Genomic DNA, 19,579 nt, shown 5'->3' with positions numbered 1-19,579 from the left:
AGTGAAATCCTTTCTTCAGTAAAGTAGGTAGTCAATTGACAGTTCCGAGCAAGAGCAAGTAAGTGGGAGAAAAAATGATTAATGACCCCGTTCCTATGTCCATAATGGCCCAACTATAGTCTAAATAGATTGCAATATTTATACCGAACGGATAAGAGAGTTAATAAAAATGTGTAAATCTATATGCGGATGAAGTGCAAGCAAAAGGTATCGTATCATAAGTAGGTATAGGTACTAGGTAGTGCAAATAAAAATGGGATTCCAAGATATTTAATTTATTATCTTAAAAATACAACGATTAAACATAAAATAACTCTTTTAAATTATTAACATTAAGCTTGTTCCATTTTAAATTATCACATATTAATTATAAACACCGAAATACTTGAGACAAGTGGAATGGTTCAATTCAACAATCAAATTATAACAAAACAAATTTATGAAGCAAAAGAGTAAGAATTATAAAACTCGAGAGAATATTATGAGGAGTTTTACGGCCGGAATTAACAATAATTATTATTAATTATTGTTAATTGTAATTAATCAATCCTATCTCTAATCTGTTGAAAAGTTACTTAGCAACGCTGTTATTTGTCATAAGTTGTATGGTATTTTTTGACAAATCGGTAATGTTGCTAAGTAACTGATCGACGGATTACAGATAGATTCATTAATACGACCGTTAGCGACCTTGTTAATGTCAAGTAAGACCATGCAATTTTTGACAAATAACAACGTTGCTAAGTAACAATTTATCGACGGATTACAGATAGGTTTATTAATTTCGGCCGTTAACCGACATCATAAAACGGAAGTTTACACTGTTTTTTTTTCTTAAAAACTAGGTACCTACTTCACTGATTTTTATGATCCCTTCAGTGATTATTATGATTAAACTTAAATTGAAATCGATTTTTGGTTTTAATGAAATTATTTTATTACAATTACAAACGTCGAGACATGAGCTTTGCGATTGTCAACTCTAGATCACTATCGGCCAATGCGTTTGGCAAATGTAGCTGCTTGTCAATTGCGCCAAGATTCTTTGATGTTTGTATATAGGCAACTGGCCAGTGCAGCCACACGCGGAATATGTACGCCATGTGGCCCTGCAAGTTACATTCGCCGAATGCATTGGGCCAAGGTGTACTATGCTCTTGAGGTTTGGCATGCCAACCATATAATGCTTGCCTTTTGTCATGGCTCAATTTATTTTACAACAGTTATATATCAACGGTATCAAACATTGAATACAGCCAACCTCAACTCTTCTATTTTTACAAAACATACGCAAAATAAAACTTGTCAATTGCATCTAATAGTACAAATTATTAAAAATTCTAATGACCGGTAATAAATCAATCTCCATTAGGCACATATAATATTACTTTTATCGTATCTTATCATTTATTATCGGAAACGAATGGTCCCTAATTATTCTAAAAATCATGACATGACAGATTCACAAAATTATAGAAATTATTAACCACATAAAACCATATATATAAAAGAAAAGCTGCCTGACTGACTGATCTATCAACGCACAGCTCAAACTACTGGACGGATCGGGCTGAAATTTGGCATGCAGAAAGCTAATATGACGTAGATATCTGCTAAGAAAGGATTTTTTAAAAATTCAATCCCTAAAGGGGTAATACAGGACTTTGAAATTTGTGTAGTCCACGCGGACGATGTCGCGAGCATGAGCTAGTACAATAAACATATTTACTGTACTTACATCATGGGCTTATAAATATATAAAATTATTTACTAATTAATAAAAAGAATGATAAAATATGTTAAAAAGTTACAGCGTCAAACTTTATTTTCAAAGAATTTATTAAAGCGCCCGTGGTTACTGTTTAGTCTTTGATAAATAAAGTACCTAATTGATTCCGATAAAAGTATATTAGGTATGTGCGAATATCCTTACATAAAAAGAATTGAGCGAAATAAGATATACATAAGTAGAGTGTAATGGATACTTTGGTACAATTAATGTAAGTTAACATTAAGGTAACACGGACAAATTGGTTATTCTGCTACATGTGGGATATTATATGGCGCACAAACTAAACAAAAAAGATAGACAGATAACAGCACAAATCTTCGCACTATTTGCTAAATATAAAGTTTAACACGTCAATCTTATTTCAGCAAATAACATTTGTGGGGTGCAACGCTATTTGATGACATCAATACAATTATTATTATTGACTTCTTTTTTTTGAATACGTATTCGCTAGGTCTCCGTCTACCTTTTCCTTTTGTCTGTGATAAGATGTAGGATTAGGCATAATAACTACAAGGCGGGACATGGTTGATTTATATATGTCGACACACACTAGTCTAAAAGCCGAGTGAATATAAGTTAAAAGTTATACTGATTCAAATTCTGCATAAAATATTTTTACACTCCTAAATATTAAATATCGGCAATCTGGTACAAATTTAATTCAAAATCAGATACTCCGAGTATCCTATCTGTATTAACTTTACAATAGTAAGTTATTTAGTTAGGTTATATTGTATCATACTGTTAAAATTGCTGTGTGAAGCTTATTTCAAGCTACGTCATATAAATAATTTATATTATAATCCGGTCAATATTAGCGTTCCCAACATTCGTACCAATTTTTAGAGTATAAATTGGTACGGATTATAATATAATTTATATCCAGTAGTGTAAAACAAGCTTCACATATAAAAATATAAAATATTACACAATAATAATTGCTGATTGCAGCAAAATAATACCATACTAGGTAATATGATACCTAAAACTCATATATATAATATATGATAATATATATTTATCACATAGTATCTTTATAGAATATTTATAGAATACTTTATCAATGCAATTTTTATTTACAATGGAGTATTTGACATTTTCTTTGATGCAGTAGTATTGAAACAATTACTTAAATTCGTCATGTTATTAATACAAATAATATTATGGTTATATTATATAAATCTCACAGTATAGTCAAAATGGTAGATAGGTGTAGGTATTACTTAATACTTTTGTAAGTACCTACGATAAAACTTTTCTATATGAATGAAAAAAAATTGTTACACCCACTCTACAAGGCGCACGCAATAGCAGAATCTAGTGCATGTAAATAAAATATCGACTTGTTAATCTTTTTAAAAGATTGTGACTTTATTTGTTTTTGGGGTGTTACATTTGTTTTTAAATTATGAGATATCATATTTAGAAACTAACACACATATTTCAGTCGATATATCGAAAATAGATACATTTATTTAGATATTTAACTCTATAGATATCAATACTTATTACATTGTATATTTTTGTGAATCTCTAATCATGTTGATATAGTGTTTATTTAGTAAATTGCAACCTTATATTGATAGTAATGTTGTTGCCAGACAGGATCTAACCAAATACTCCTTTGTTACATAAAAAAGGTTTTTTTTTAAATGCTCCAGTGATCATCTAAGCGTATCTTTTATATTAATACATACATATTAATGAAATGAAATATTCCTTACGATAATATTATTATAGCTACATCAATCATTGTTACAATCGCAATTGTTATGTTTAGCTGAATTTATGCTATTCTTGTTGTAACAAAGCATTTAGCCAATAGCAAGCGAGTATCAGCCAATCATAGGTGATTGCGATCGTGACATTGTAGCTGTCATTCTACCGCGATCGAGTACAAATAGTAAGCGTTTTTGTCAAAATAAACACCACTGATCGCGACTGACTATAATAATAATCAAAATGCAACGAAATATTTTAAGCTGATTCAAATTATAATCTTGTACATAGTCATACGCGTAATTAGGTACAGTTTCAGTTTTGTACGGTACAGTCCTTAATAGAATGTAAATTTTTAAATTATGTTGCAAGTGCGGAAACTAGAAAATTAAAGTTGTTGTCCAAGTTTTAAACCTGAGCCACAGCCGGGTGTTTTAAACAGCACCGAAAATTTAATTTTTTATGGGCATGTTTATCTTAATATGTATAACGTTTTAAAATAAAACGAACACATAATATTACATATTCACGGACCAGTATATCGATTAAGTTTTCATACCCGTTTTGTCTCTTGTTTAATACCTAGTTCTGTATAATATATTTAGATTAAAAAAAAATCTGGGTGTTTTATTTTGTTTTGAATCAGCATAAAATATTTTTAATGGGAAAGCCAGGCACTGGTCGGCATGGTAAGACGTGCTATTTTTTATGGAGCCATATTTTATTGCACACAAAACTTAAACTAAACTTACAGTTCAGCTGGAAATCACATAATTGTAATAAGCACAGTATGGATAAATAAAGCTACTTTACGGCCGAAATTAATATTAATAATCAATCTTTCCGTAATCTGTCTATAAGTTACTCAGCAACGTTGTTATTTGTAAAGAGCAAGGTTGGCAATATTTTAAACAAGCATGTTTTAAATTAAAGTTTTAAACAAAAATGTTTTTATTAAAAAAATAAGTTTTTTCCAACCCTTTTCAAGAGAGACCATACATTTTTTGACAAATAACACTGTTGCTAACGGTCAAAATTAATAGTATTAATCAAACTATCCGTAATCTATCCGACATTGTTAATTGTCAAAAAAGACCATACAATTTTTGACAAATAACAACGTTGGTAATAACCAATCGATAGATTGCAGTTTAAGATTGATTATCATTAATTTCGGCCATAAGTGACTTATAGACAGATTACAGATAGATAGAATTTATTAACTTCGGTCGATAGAAGGCAAGACGTATGCCAAACAAAGTACCTAAACCATTATTATCAAGAAAACTAATATACTTATGAATAAAATTAATGTCATTCTTTTCATAATATTCCTTCCGGAAGAAAGACAGTATGATTTTAAGTCATATAATTTTATAGGACTGCTGTGATTTTTAAGCGCAAATATTTGACTATGAAATATTTTGGCATGACTCCAAATATTTTACGCAAACGTCAATGATTACTGAAGAACGTAACTTAGTATAGTTGAAATTTTGTGTGGATATTCCAATACAAATTACATAATTCGATGCGAAAAATAGCATAATAAATATAAAATACGTATATCGTAAACTATAGCTAACGCCGTCTGACGATTTCAATTCTATTGAATTAATTCATAATAGGGATCATTCGCTCTTTGAATATTTTTTATAACATTTTATGACAATTGTTAAAAAAGTCCTAACATTTGAAATTATCGGCATATTTTTTTTGTATTTGTTTAGTTGCAAATTACCTACTATTGGAACAGTAATTTAGTTTTAAGGTTACCAAAAAAATACTAGCAAGTCAACAAACTATTGAAAAATAATAAGTACCTAAATTACATTATTACAACGCATGGTTATAAATTATACAATATTTCGTAACTAATAACAATTATATTATTTAGTTTATTGTGAATTTAAAAAATGAGAATTTTAGGCATTACAAGCAACTATCGGTTATATACGTATAATATTTCCTTTGAACGAATAAACCACTGAACATGTTTTGCCAGAAACAAATGTATGAAATATCAGTTGATCAACCTTTATGGAGTATGAGGAGAGTGAATTTCTTTTTACCCGGCCCGGTACAGTGAACCAAATCTTTGGTTATATCTACACTAATATTATAAAGTAGTAAAGTTTGTTTATGCCGTCGTATTTCCTCTGCAATTCATCTGTATGACTCCGCAAGTCACACATCTCACGCAGTACGGCTTCCGCGGGCTTTTGATTTTCGCTGTAAGGTCATAGCGCATTAGAGCCACCCGGAACCCGACCAGCCCCGCCTCGTCGTTCCGCGTTCATTGTCGACAAGTGGTCCACGGGTGGACGCTGCGTTGTCACCAGTGAAATTCGTGTGGTCAACGAGTGAACATCGCGTGGTCAACGAGTGAACTTCGCATGGTCAAGGAGTGGACATCGCGTGGTTCATAACTTTTCGATTAGTCTGTCAGTGATTGGTAGGTCACATATCCCTAGCGTAAATCACTCGCGGGCAGCGCACGGTCCACCCCGGGACCCGTGCGTTGGCAATAAGCTGTCCACGCAAGCAGACTCGCAATCAGCGCGTGGGTAATTTGCGAGCGCTACGGAGTTGCGTATATGTTCAAAAGTCAATATAAAGAATACTAACTGCACGAGGCGAGGCGGTGCAGGTTGGATGCCGGGTGTCTCTAATGAGCTATGACCTTTACATTCTGATCATTTGGCTCTCGTGTAAATCCTCATTTACATTACTTGGCACTTCAGGTCCCGGTTGCGTTACTCGGCCTCGCTCATCTTGCTGAGCTTTTGAACCTGAAAGTCCGCCTTCATGTACACCTCGTTTATCATGACCTGATTCTTCGTGGTTATGGCATACTTCTGATTAACTTGTGCCCAAAAAATTACAATAGGTTGGGTTTTATTTGGGGAAGTAGTTAGTAGTGATGATATAGATGAAGAAATGATGGCTGTACATCATAATATTGATACAGAGTCGAGTAGGTAACGTGTCCCGTGGTTAATGCGTTCAAGATATTTCCACTGCATTTTTTTTTACTTTCGCATAGCAACGAAATCGTCAAACGCTTACACACTCGCCCGAAGCGAAGCACATCAGAGCGCGAACATAGTGTCTTCATCCTTCTTGATCTGTCGATGCCGCGGCGTCGAGCTGTTCTGAGCTCTGTTCTCATTGGCGTTGGGTAAGTTTTCGGCTGCAGCGGCGCGTTCCGCTAAGAACTTGTCAAAGTCGCTGCTTGTCACGCTCTCTTGAGCGCCATTGGCTTCTGACGCGGCTTGCTGTAAAGAAAACCATTGTTTTTAAAGAATACAGTATTTTGTTGTACACAAACCCCAAACTAACCAAGTTATATGTTTCTATGTGTACGGGAGTCAGGGAACGACAAAGCATAGAAACCACGTTACTAACGATTTTATTGTCATACGAAAATAGAGGCCACAAACTCACGTCTATTATACAAATTAGCTTAAACCGCAACGGGCTCATAATTGGTTGGTACTTGGCAGACTCAAAGTGACAGTCACAGAGTTAAGATCGAATTGAAAAGTCGTGCGGTATCTGTAGAGATTTTGTTGTTATTTTTCTATGCTCGTTCATTGACCGGAGATGACTTTTTCTTGAGGTCTCCGTCAAAAAGATGACACTACTTTTAACTATGCCAGTTTCGATTAGTTTATTTTTTTTACAATAACTAGATAAAAGTCAATCAAATCGAAAGCAAATTTAGTTAAGTGCATTTCTAAGTCGTTTAAAATTAATCTGCATCTCACGTTTTCCTTACAAGTTTATGTGACATTAAGTCATTGACTATTTTTGACAGAAATAAAAAATCTTTATCATATCAACGTGGAAAGTAAGGGATGGACTGAAATTAAATGTATATTTGATAGTGCAAAAAGCAGTATTTTTCTTTTAAGCGTATTTATTTGTGATATAATAGCACGCGATGAGTTTATATTGCTAAGAAATATGTACAGAATATTATACATACAATAATTAATAAATAAGTGAAGTTTTTATATTAATATAAGTTAATAAATAAAATTAAATTAAAAAGTGCTCAGTGCGAATAAATGAAATCCAATTAAATGAAAGTTAGTAAGTAGTGGCTTGCGCACACTGGAGGACGGGACGGCAGAGGATTTTTAAATTTATCAATTGAATTTAATATTTACACAATAGAAAGAAGATTTATATTTCAATGCTCGGGGCATCGCAGCGAGTTTTCTCTGCAGCGCCGAGCTTTAAAATACATTCCTTATTTCGATTGGATAAATATAAAATTCAATTGATAGATTTCAAATCCTCTGCCGTCCCGCCCTCCAGTGTGCGGAGGCCATAGGAAAACCAAATAAACAATAAATATCACCTTTTCCTGCTCTAACCAAGCTGATATCTCATCGAACTCTCTCTGATCCATGCCTGTTGGCTGTCGACAAACATCAAATAAATAAATACAATTAGGTAAAAATTATAAATAAACACAAAGGAAACGAAAATATAAAAGCAAAACAAAACAATGTATAATAAATTATTTAAAACTATTTCGTATGAAGTATAAAATATACATAGTTTTTTTAAAATATATAATTAGATCTTTTAAAATTTTTATTTAAAATTATTTAGAAGCTTCCCAAAACGTACGTTAACACTGATAAAATCACTACCCCTATTATAAATGTGAAAGTGTGTTTGTTTGTTGGTTTGTATTTCAATCACGTCGCAACGGATCGACGTGATTTTTTGCATGGGTATACTTTAAGACCTGGAAAGTTTTTATCTATACTTTTTATCCCGGAAAATGAAAGAGTTCCCACGGGATTTTTAAAAACCTACATCCACGCGTACGAAGTCGCGGGCATCACCAAGTTACAAATAAAATTAGTCTTCTTTCTAGATCTGATTTTATTTTCTAGATCTAGATTTTATTTGGTACTTATTTCATTTGCGCTATAAAGCTATCGCTTTGGTTTTTCAACTCTTCTTATTCAAGCTCAAAAAATATTTTTAGTGGGGGACATTATAGATGGAACTTCAAATCAAGTTTCTAGACACAGTGGTTTGAGATGTTCATTGAAGACGTCAGTCAGTCAGTCTCTTCTTTACATACACAGTAATTTATAAAGGGTTATTTTTCGACTACCTGCAATAATTTTAAACTAAGATTTAGACCCACTTGCAGCAAACCACCTAACCTGGTTTAGATAGAAAACGTGCCCGCGAGAGAGATAGAAAGAGAGGGGAAATAGAGAGGGAAAGAAACAGAGAGAGAGAGGGAGAGGGAGAGAAACAGAGAGAGAGAGAGAGACAACGCACGAGAGAGGTACCGATCTAGCTAGTGTTTTTCAGTGTCAATACTCACTAGAGGCGTGGCTTGCGTGGCGCGCATGCTGGCGGCGGCCGCCAGTCCCGAGATGGGCTGCTCCTCCGCGTTGTCTGCATAACTGCTGCCTCTGTCGCAACAAAACCACATTATAGTTTGCTCACGCAGACGAGCTAATATAGAGCGTTCTTCCTTGTACAATTGTGTGCAAGTGAAAAGGACGCACTTCACTGTGACAGTGTGAGCATTTATAACCGCTCATCGCCTGCCGAGTAATCAGTCTGCTCTCAGAATGGAAATGGATTAGGCCATAGTCAACCATGCTGGCCAAGTCCGAATTGACAGACTTTGCACACATTTGAACATATTACGGAGAACTCTCAGGTATGCAGGTTTGCTCACGACGTTTTCCTTTACCATAAAAGCAAGTGATGTTTAATTATTAATGTAAAACCTAATATATAACTTTGAAAAGTTAAAGGTGTATGTCCAGGATCGAACCTTGCTTGCTTTTATTAACGTTCAAAGTTTAACGATAACAGTACCGTTTTACATGCTTGTCATGCTACTGCCAAGTGAGGCGCCATCTCCACGGGTGAGAGTATCGCGGTGATAGTCTCGCCGTGCTACCAAATTAGATACAACACTTACGATCAATCTCCACAGGGCGATACTATCGCGGCGATACCATTGAGCCTCGCAACGATACCGTCGAGTCTCGTGGCGGTAGCGCCACGTTACGCCCAGTTCAGAGGCCCAACGATGCGTTGCGGTCACGTCACTTGACCATCTGTTGCGGTCTCGTGGCGTTTCGGTCGCGACAACACGCTGATGGAGTTATCGTTGTACCGTGGAGATTATCCGACGATAGTAGGACGGACTCGTTGCGATTCTTTCGTCCGTGCAGATAGCGCCTTAGTGGAACAGTGCCGTCAAATCTTACCCCGTTTTAGTAGTCTCGTAGGAAACGTTGCGCGACTGCGCGAACATATCGAACTCATCCTTCGAGCCGCTCGGGGATTTGTCCGCCTGTTCGTCTTTCACGGCTGAAATCATAATTTATATTAATTTGGATATACCTTCCAATAAAACTACACCAAAAACACCTAAATCTATGGTTAAACTTTAAAGAGCAAACTGAAATCCAAACATCGAATAAATAGTTTGAGAACCTCTTTTTTTAAGTGTTAAACATGTAACCCTCATGGACGCGTCCCACGCTTTTTTTTTATATTCATTATAGGTATACGCTTCACCACAATCACACCTGATGAGAAGTGATGGTGTGGCCTAAGATGGGATGCGTTTATCTAGAAGATGCCTATTCACTCTTGTTTTAAAGATACCCGGGTTGTAATTGGCAGGAAACACATATCGCGGAAGAGTATTCCAAACCTTAGCCATACGTATGAGGAATGATGACGCAGAACGTTTCGTGCGTGTAGATGGAATGTCGACGACATAAATCCTTATGGATGGAAACTCGCCCGACGTCTTGCGGTTCGGTGGTAAAATGGTGAAGGGGGGACAAGATCGAAAAGTTCCTGAGCACACTCCACTGTTGTGGTAAACAAACAACAAGCACTGGCAAGCGTGTTTGCGTATGCTTGACCACACTTTGGACTGTTCCGATTGGCAGACAAGTCATCTGTGGTGTTTACCGATGCTTGCTGTTTGTTGTTTGCCACAAGCGTGTAGCGCTTGCATTATGATTTCATTCGTTACAAAAAAAACAATATAGCGGACGCTAGCCACCAAAACAAGGCAGACTGTGGCCTAAACGAATTCGACTGATTTTATTTAATAAATGAGGTGTGTTAGATCTGCCTTCATTGTAGGAGCATTAGCAGATGGACAATTTTGATAATAAAAATCGCAAACTTAAGAAACGGAGATCAAAAATTTTCTTTTCTAGTTTCTGTATTCGATGCCTGAACCCCATCTTACGCATTCACTAGCTGATACCCGCTGTAAATATCCCGTGGGAACTCTTTGATTTCACGGGATAAAAGTAGCCTATGTCACTCTCCAGGTCTTTGATTATACCCATGCAAAAAATCACGTGATTGAAGGGCAAACCAATAAACAGATAAACCAACAAACAAACACACTTTTGCATTTATAATAAGGGTACTGATGACTCATTGATATTTTAAGAAAGTTTAACTTACACAGCTTGGCAACATCAGGTACATCATCACTTAGATCAATGAGAGCGTCGTCGTCGGTCTTCTTTGCTAAAACAAAAAAAAAATCGAGTCAGAATCGAGGAACGCTTTTCCGTACCATTTCAAAAGAAATAACACTTATATAATTTTTTTTTAATTTTCAAGGCAGCCATTTTGGTTTCTTTATTATTTCTTGTTATAGCGGCAATAGAAATACACATTCTGTGTAAATTTAAACTGTCTACCTATAATGGTACCCACAGCACAGAGATACAGTATACTGACAGAAAGACGGACGGACAGCGGAGGCTTAGTAATAGAGTCCCGTTAGTTAGAGGGTGGCAACCCTTCGGGTACGGAACCCTAAGGGCATACTTTGATAAACTATTAATCGAAACTTAATATATTTTTATTATATTTAAAACTTACGTGAAGTAGTGCCGGGCACGCCCATTGCGGCTCCCAAGATGGCAGACGGGGTCGCTCCACCGGTTGCGGCTATTCTGAAGTACAAAATATCAAATAACTAAACTATTCTAAATAAGCAGTGATAGCCTAGTGGTTAGGACATCCGCCTTCTAATCGAAGGTCGGGGGTTCGATCCCGGGCACGCACCTTTAACTTTTCGGAATTATGTGCGTTTTAATTAATTAAATATCACTTGCTTTAACGGTGAAGGAAAACATCGTGAGGAAACCTGCATGCCTGAGAGTTCTCCATAATGTTCTCAAAGGTGTGTGAAGTCTACCAATCCGCACATGGCCAGCGTGGTAGACTATGGCCAAAACCCTTCTCACTCTGAGAGGAGACCCGCCCTCTGTAGTGAGCCGGTGATGGGTTGATCATGATGAAACTATTCTAAAATGGAAGGATGTCTTTATCTGTTGACTTAAAATTATTATTAAGTTACACCTTCCCACACACAGGTGTAAAATGGAGGGGGCAGTAATAGTAGTCATGACTAACGTGGTTAAATATTCTTTAAAAAAAAACAGAGAATTTAAATGAAAAATATGAGTAGGTAGGTAGGTAGATGCCGAATTCTCCTTTTTTTATTTATTTATTTATTACAATCGTAGGTACACCAAATATTTACATTATTATTTTCTCGCCAAACTGGTGAGCCAGTTTGTTGGCGAGCTGGCGCTCCTTAAAAATAACTATAATCTACGTATTAAATTGTACTTATGTATGTAAACTTATATTCTAACTTATAAACTTATACTCAGATTAAGGGTTGATCGCTGCAGCGAATTGAACGCTTTAGAGATCAATCCTCAATCTGAGGTAACAAACAAAATAAACTAAAATAAAAAACAAATAATGATAATAAATTAAACAGTAAGGGGGTCCCTAAGGAAGTGTTCCTTTAACTTTTTCTTAAGCACCCCCTCACTGACCTTATTCTCTTCCCTTAACCACTCTATGCCGTTGTAAATTTTAGGTACCAAATATTCACTTAACCTTTCACCGTAGTAGTTACAGACTGCGCGTGTACGTTGCACGCAGCGATCTTTGAGTTTGCGATGACAGCAGCGCGACGGTTTCTAAGCGAACAGACTATGCTCACCTGTTGTTGAGGAAGCGCGAATGACGCAACAGCAGATTGTGCAGGCGATCGTTGATGAGCAGCAGATCGGCAGTGAGGGGGGACTCCCCCGCCAGCCGCGCCGCTAGCTCCGCCACGCGACTCTGCATGGCTTTCAGTGTGTCTGCTAGCTCCTATCATCGAAACATAAGAGGTCCAATCGACTTTTCATGTTAAATAGACTATCAACGTATAGATTCTTGCAAATAGGGTATTTCGCACCAAACGAGAAAAAATCTAAAAATGTACAATAAACAAGAAAGTGTTAGGCAATAAGCTATCGAAAAATGTTAATTTCAGTTTATAAAATTTTATAATTCATTTTAAAGATTTCTCTTTTTTAATCTGTTCTACAAATATTCGGAACGCACAAAGCTGTAGCCGCCATGATGAATTGGACGATCCAGTTAGACAATCTCATTTCTTACGCTTTGCTGAATCTCAAAATGTAATAGAATCCGTTTATTCCCAGAACGAGCCCAACTAAAGGACCTAAGCTAAGGCCAAGTGTCCACTGGCAAGATTTCTTGCAGAAATGACAAGAAGCAAAAAAGAGGTAAAGATGCACTGCAATTTGGTATCATTTAGGTTGTTAGTATACTCACGTTAAGCAGTTCAATGTCAGTGTCGTGATGCTGCGTGTAGGGTTGTGCTGTGAGCTCGTTGAGCATGTCGTTCATCACGGACATGTTGCCTTCCACCACCGACAGGTCTGCGCGGAGCTTGCTGGTCTGACTGTCAGACAGGGTCACCTGTGCGTAAACACGAAATATGGAGACTAAGGCTTAGATCTATCGAGCGTACTTCGTCTTCACTCAGACTTAAGTTTCAGTTGTCTCGTTTTAAGTGTCTTAAGCCTGAGCAAAGTCAAAGTTACCCAACAAGTTGACACGATACTAGTGTGAGATCTAAAGATCGCACTCAGACTTAAGACAGAGTTAAAACGAGACAGAGCTATATGTCTCACATAAATCTGTCTCGTTTTAACTCAATCTTAAGTCAAAGTGCGCTCTATATAGATCTCAGCCTCAGTGTTTGGCAATGCATGACGTGTTTTCTAATTAATACTATTAGAAATCACGTCATGCATTCCATTCCGTTCCGTCATGCAGTCCGAAGAAAATACAAAAAAATTGGACTTTATACTTTGATGCAAGATTCAAACTTCATAGTCGCAGATCGTTCCTCCCTGTGTTGGAGGTAATGCGCAGAGAAACTTTCAGCCATTATAAAATAACTAAGGTCGTGGCCCCCTCGGGCTCTTAGTCCATAACTTACCGCTCCAGTAATTTGTTCCTGTGTGGGTCGGCTCGGCGACGTCTGCGGGACGGCGGCGCGCTGCGGAGAACCCACTACTGCATCTCCCCCATCAGGCACACTCTGTGAACAATACACAAAAATAATAAATACAAGGACATAAATCATGCCATTTTATGCGAGACGTTTATCTACCCGAGCCGAAGGCGAGTAATGGCAAATCCTTATTTATTATTTGCCTTGTCTTTGTTTTCGCTTTGTCATGTTTTTGGCTAGTCTTTGTGTTGTCTTGGCTTAGTCTTGTCTTGGTCGTGTCTTTGGGCAGTTGTCTATAATTACCTTGTGCGTGGAAAAAGATCTTTTATGTATTTATACAATATTAGCTGCCCCACCGAACTTCGTACCGCCTAACAGTCGATTCTTTATCAGGATTTTTTTTTTAAAATTCTCTCCTTAAGATCACCGTACTTCAAGGAATATTATAAAAAAGAATTAGCGAAATCGGTTCAGCTGTCTTCGAGATTTGCGATCAGCAACACCTTCAGCGATTCATTTTTAAATATAGAGATTAGTACGCGAGGTCGATAACGTGGATAAAATTTGCAAAAAATTGCTTTAGTAAAGTATAATTTTAAAAAAAATCTTACCCGCTGCGGTGTAAAAATAGGTGCCATAGCATCAAGATCTGTCATCGGAAACTCGACACCCTTAGTTCGCAGCTCGGTGTACACTTGACCGACACCCTGCAAACAATGCAACTAATGACCGACCATGAAGATGCAAGCCAGTTTCGGCCAAAAAATCTAGCTTCGACTACAGTTCTGGTTTTGGCCGAAACTTCAGCCGTGCCGAAATTGTTCATGAATTTGGAGAAGTTTCCATTTTTCTTAATAATCATAAAAATTTAAGTAAAATGTAACAAAAAATCAGCATTATTGAAAGGCAAACAAACACATTTTCGCATTTATTGGTAGGATATTTAAATAAGTGAATTAACAAAATGAATAACATTTAAAAAATGTTGATTATGGATAGAAAAACGATAAAAATCGTCTACTCTTATAGATAATTTTTTATACTTCCTATAACGATTAAGCGATTTTTTTATAATAATAATCAGTTAAATATACATACTAATAATCATATAACAGATTGTTACTTATGTACCAATTATTCACAATAATTACTTATTAGTGATTCATCTTTAAAATAAAATCAATTGTCTGATGTAAATTCATTTTCATTCATTTATGTAATACTAGCTGATGCCCGCGACTTTATCCGCGTGGATTTAGGTTTCTAAAAATCCCGTGGGAACTCCTTGATTTTCCGGGATAAAAAGTAACCTCCACTCTCCAGGTCTTTAACCATACCCATGCAAAAATCAAACAAACAAACACACGATCGAATATTTATAAGTGGGTAGTGATATAATATGATAGTGATTGCATTGTACCTACTTCAAAGCGCAAAAATTGTTTTGTCAAGTGTTACATAGAACAATAGATTACAAAGGCACCATTATTTTATTGCCTCCAACATTTCATAAGATTGTATTGTAGATAAATAGGTAAACATTTTATTTGTTTGCAATAGTTTCAGTTTTAGATAAGGCATTTCTGTAGTTCTTTAGTTTAAAATAAGAAAATTCTGATAGCTAGATGATGCCCGCGATTTGGTCAACATAGTTTTTACAAATCCTGTGAAAACTTTTCAATTTTTCATCCATCTCCAGGATGCAAGCGAACTTTGTCCTAAATTTCATCGAAATCAGAAATGCTACATGGCGCTATTTTAAACTTGAACATGTCTCAGAAAATATGTCAGGCTGATCTATACTGATATATAAATGCGAAAGTGTGTTTGTTTGTTTGATTGTCCTTTTTTCACGCCCTAGCAACCAATCGACTTGATTTTTGGCATAGAGATAGTTGAAAGGATGGAGAGTAACCAGTAGCGTGCAGGTCATAGAGGCATAAATGCACTGCTTACCCCAGTTATAAGCTCAATGCATATTTTTCATTATGACCTGCCAGGTAAACAGGTTCCTAACTTCCTACCTAACTAATGCCTACCCTGGCTTCAAACCCTGTGCACGCCACTGAGAGTAACATAGGCTACTTTTTACACAGGATGTTTAAAAACCAAAATCCACATGGATGAAATCATCAGAGCTAGTAAAATAAATTGTTTATTAGAACTAAAAATTTTACATAAATAGCAACTTATTCTAACAGATGCATGGGTATTGGCTTTTGCTGCCTAATTTACGTGAATAGCATTTCACAATGTTGTTTGACCTATATGTGGCTGACTTACTTGTAATTCTGGCTGGCTTTGGAAGGCGTCAGCCCAGCATTGGATGAGACTAAGTACCTTCTCTTGGACCACTGTCGGTGGATCATTTTTGGGGCCAATAAGTTTTACCTGAAATAAATCAAAATTGAAATGTATTCCAAAACGTCAAAAGGGCAAGCTTCAGATGCTGGAGTAATATGAATCAGTTCAACGCCAGGTTTATGCTTGACATATTATGACAGTTGTACCATCCTGGAGCGAGCGACACATTTAGAAGGAAAAAGTTCCATAACCATAAACCATAGCATATCAATATACCAATAAAAGTAAATAGTAAAAGTCTAGGGTCAGCTAAATTATAGCACATAGCTCCTAGTGAAATGCTGACCTAACAATACAACCTGTTGACAAGTAGCGGAATCAATAATTGCAACATCTTTTCCCAACTTACCGTTACCGTTACGTCGCATAGCTTTAGACACCCAAAATTATTGTAATTATAGTTTAATTTTTGAATAAATATTAGTAGTTTAAGAAGTTTTAGTTTTTTTGGCATCTCCCATTGTTCTTTATAACTATCCACCTCCACCCCAATCATGGTTATGGTGGTAGATACTAGATAGCCCTTGGTCTGCCTTGATAATTAAAGAGTTTGGTAACAGTAGCTGTGCAAGGGTGGGAATGGATGGTGAAAAGCACTTCTTATCACATACTACAGCTAATAAAATGCAAATGAAAGAATTCGCTTGCATCAGCTAGGAATAAATAAATGAAATATTGTTTAAAAACTTACAATATTAGTGTAAAACAAACGCTTTAGGTTTCTAAAGAAGAGAGTAAAAAGATCAAGATAGACATGAGTTAAATCAAAAACATTATTAATGATAAAGAACATACTTACTTAATTTCTATTATAATCATGCTTTTTAAATAATACCTATCCATAAAAACGATATAGATAATTTATTTAACAACTTAATAGTTGTATGAATTAATAATCCTTTCCAATATTAAGAAATGTTTACCTATTTGTATGTACTAAATAATATTTGCATATGTAAATGATGTAAAGAAGTGGTCTAATAAAATCTGTTGTTTATCATAGGTATATGCTAATATGACAATAAACATATCTATAAAGTATACAAACTTGTTATGTTGAATATACAATTGTTTCCAAGGTGACCAGTAGGAAACTGTTTGTCACCTTCTATCTGTTATGGCATTATGGCACTACATGATCAATTTTAACTGATAGGTGTACACCATCAAGTTGTTGCTTCAAACTTGAAACTTGACGGTAAACTTGATTGTGTATGGCCAGGGTTAAACTACTAAACCAATTTCAATGAAAGGGGACTTTGAGTAAGAATTTATTTTTGAAGTGTATAAAACATACTTTTTACTGCAGCAAAAATAAGAAATTCCATACTAAAGTCATGGAATACAGCAAATCAAATCATTTATTTCTAATAAACTTTGTTGTGCTGTGATTAGTTAGATCTAATAATAATTACTTAATATAGAATGGCATTTATTAGTTATATTAATTAAGATCAAGAGGTATGTGCAGTATAAACAAGGTAGTATGTTTTGAAAGCAAAAATAAGTAGCTTAGATGGGAAAAATTATATATAAATTTTTTTTCATTAAAGTAAGGTAAGTGAATGTTGTATGAATGGTATGGGTCATCAGTCAAGGCACTAAGGATGCAATTTCCAGAGATGCAAGTACAAATCCTACCCATACTAGTTAATTAGTTTCATTATACCTAGTGGCAGGTGAGATCATAGTCAGTTACAAGCTATGCATAGATAATGGATATAATAACAGCACAGCTGAGATAGTAATCAATAACTCAATTTATAAAAATAACATCTAAAATGTTATCAACCTAAGGTCCAGAGGTGAGAATAAAATTTGATATGATTATAATTTTCTTATGCCAAATTGTTTCTGAATGAAAAATTATATATAATTTCTATTCAAAGTAATTATACAAACTATTTAGAAATTGAATCATGATTAATCATCAATGATTTTCTTTATTTTGTGGTTTAACAACCTATAATGTAAATAGTGGGTTGATATAATCATTTATTAGAAAATATACAAAATTAAACTTGTTAAGTATATAGTTATTTGATATAAAAATGTTTTATACATATATAAGCAGGAGGTATGCCATGTAGTCTCATTTGAATTTTTTAAGTCAATTAGTTTGATCCATAGTGAAATTGGAAGACAGTGGAAATAAGTAAATCACCATAGAACTCATTATTATTACCACTGATATATAAGTATGTTAGACACTATAATGATTATCAATACTAATCCTTCCTAAGGAATATGTATTATTTGTGTAAATCATATAAATAAAAATGTCGGCCTCATTTTACGGCGCATCTGCTTGACCGAATCTGACGAAAGGTACAGAGATAGCTTGCATTCTAGAGATGGACATAAGCTACTTTTAATCTCAGTTTTAATTAAGAGTGAAAGAGTTTCTACAGAGTTTTTAAAAAGCTAAATCCATGTTGATGTATTTGCAGGCATCATTTAGTGTCCCATAAAATACAACTAACTTGAGAAGACCTATTACACCATTGCGAGACCCAAAAGGAGGTATCATTGCTAAGTTAATCCAAGGTTTATCAAGCCTTACATTTACAATGTTTAGGCACCTACAAGTCTTGACAATCATCAAGGTAATATTTAATCAAATAAAGAAGCCACTGAAGTGAATCAATTTGAAGATAAAAAATACATAATCAGTCAAGCATTTTCATTATCATTAACTAGAGACCCGCCCCTGCTCTGCACTGATAATATACCAAGTATCAACAGATTTTAGGTTGTATTTTTTAAATTAAGTTATATTTTTGGAAGTAAAAGGACTTTGTTTTATAATAATATTGTACTGCTAAAAAACTGAAATATATGACTCACCAATTCAGAAATGAACTCCTTGCTGCAGACTAGAACATGAAAACTCTTTCCGCAGTTTTTGACGCAGGTTTCAAGGACAGTCAGTGTATACATAACTACAGTGTAGTTTTTGCCTGCACTCTGTGTCAACCTTTTTCTAATAGCCTTCACAGCGTCCTTCGGCCCGTCGGTGCTACTATTAATAATATCACATATTTCCATGTTAAGAGCCCAATTTTCCGAAGGCAGCGATCCATCTGTAGCTTGTTCTGGAAAATTTTACGATTTTTACGTACACAGTAGGTACAAATACATACCAAGGGTCATCCTTGTTAACACCAATTAAAACTGTATCTCACTCGATGAAAACTATACTCAGTACGATAATATTATTAACTGTGGAATAACAAACGAACTGTTCCTTGAAGACAAAGAGAAATTGTTTAGTGCGCAACAAAACGAAAGGCAACTTTGGGTCACGGGAAAAACACTTGATATACATT

The 19,579-nt window shown here is 35.3% G+C and overlaps 2 protein-coding genes across 3 annotated transcripts in view; one reads left to right on the top strand and one right to left on the bottom strand.

The window, feature by feature from the left end:
- Window positions 1–259: 259 nt before the first annotated feature.
- The window catches only part of LOC117988121 (TOM1-like protein 2), a 19,508-nt gene continuing 188 nt past the window's right edge, over window positions 260–19,579 (bottom strand). Inside the window, exons 2-13 of one of the 2 annotated variants that reach the window (XM_034975230.2) lie at window positions 19,098–19,345; window positions 16,170–16,277; window positions 14,498–14,593; window positions 13,872–13,973; window positions 13,199–13,345; window positions 12,576–12,727; window positions 11,435–11,508; window positions 11,009–11,074; window positions 9,781–9,883; window positions 8,877–8,967; window positions 7,884–7,943; window positions 260–6,792 (exon numbers count right to left, since the gene is read on the bottom strand). In XM_034975230.2, the coding sequence (XP_034831121.1) occupies window positions 6,607–6,792; window positions 7,884–7,943; window positions 8,877–8,967; window positions 9,781–9,883; window positions 11,009–11,074; window positions 11,435–11,508; window positions 12,576–12,727; window positions 13,199–13,345; window positions 13,872–13,973; window positions 14,498–14,593; window positions 16,170–16,277; window positions 19,098–19,345 (1,433 nt within the window). In that variant the 3' untranslated portion in view covers window positions 260–6,606. The remainder of the gene's footprint in view (window positions 6,793–7,883; window positions 7,944–8,876; window positions 8,968–9,780; window positions 9,884–11,008; window positions 11,075–11,434; window positions 11,509–12,575; window positions 12,728–13,198; window positions 13,346–13,871; window positions 13,974–14,497; window positions 14,594–16,169; window positions 16,278–19,097; window positions 19,346–19,579) is intronic. The other variant, XM_069502943.1, reaches the window with a different exon arrangement.
- The window catches only part of LOC117988116 (dynein regulatory complex subunit 3-like), an 11,434-nt gene continuing 9,785 nt past the window's right edge, over window positions 17,931–19,579 (top strand). Inside the window, exon 1 of the mRNA XM_069502928.1 lies at window positions 17,931–18,055. The gene's annotated coding sequence lies outside the window, so the exon portion shown is untranslated. The remainder of the gene's footprint in view (window positions 18,056–19,579) is intronic.

Source organism: Maniola hyperantus, chromosome 14, assembly GCF_902806685.2.
Source record: "Maniola hyperantus chromosome 14, iAphHyp1.2, whole genome shotgun sequence".
Taxonomy (NCBI): Eukaryota; Metazoa; Arthropoda; class Insecta; order Lepidoptera; family Nymphalidae; genus Maniola; species Maniola hyperantus.
Note: the sequence above shows the minus strand (reverse complement) of the source record. Positions and strands in the feature narration are given on the sequence as shown.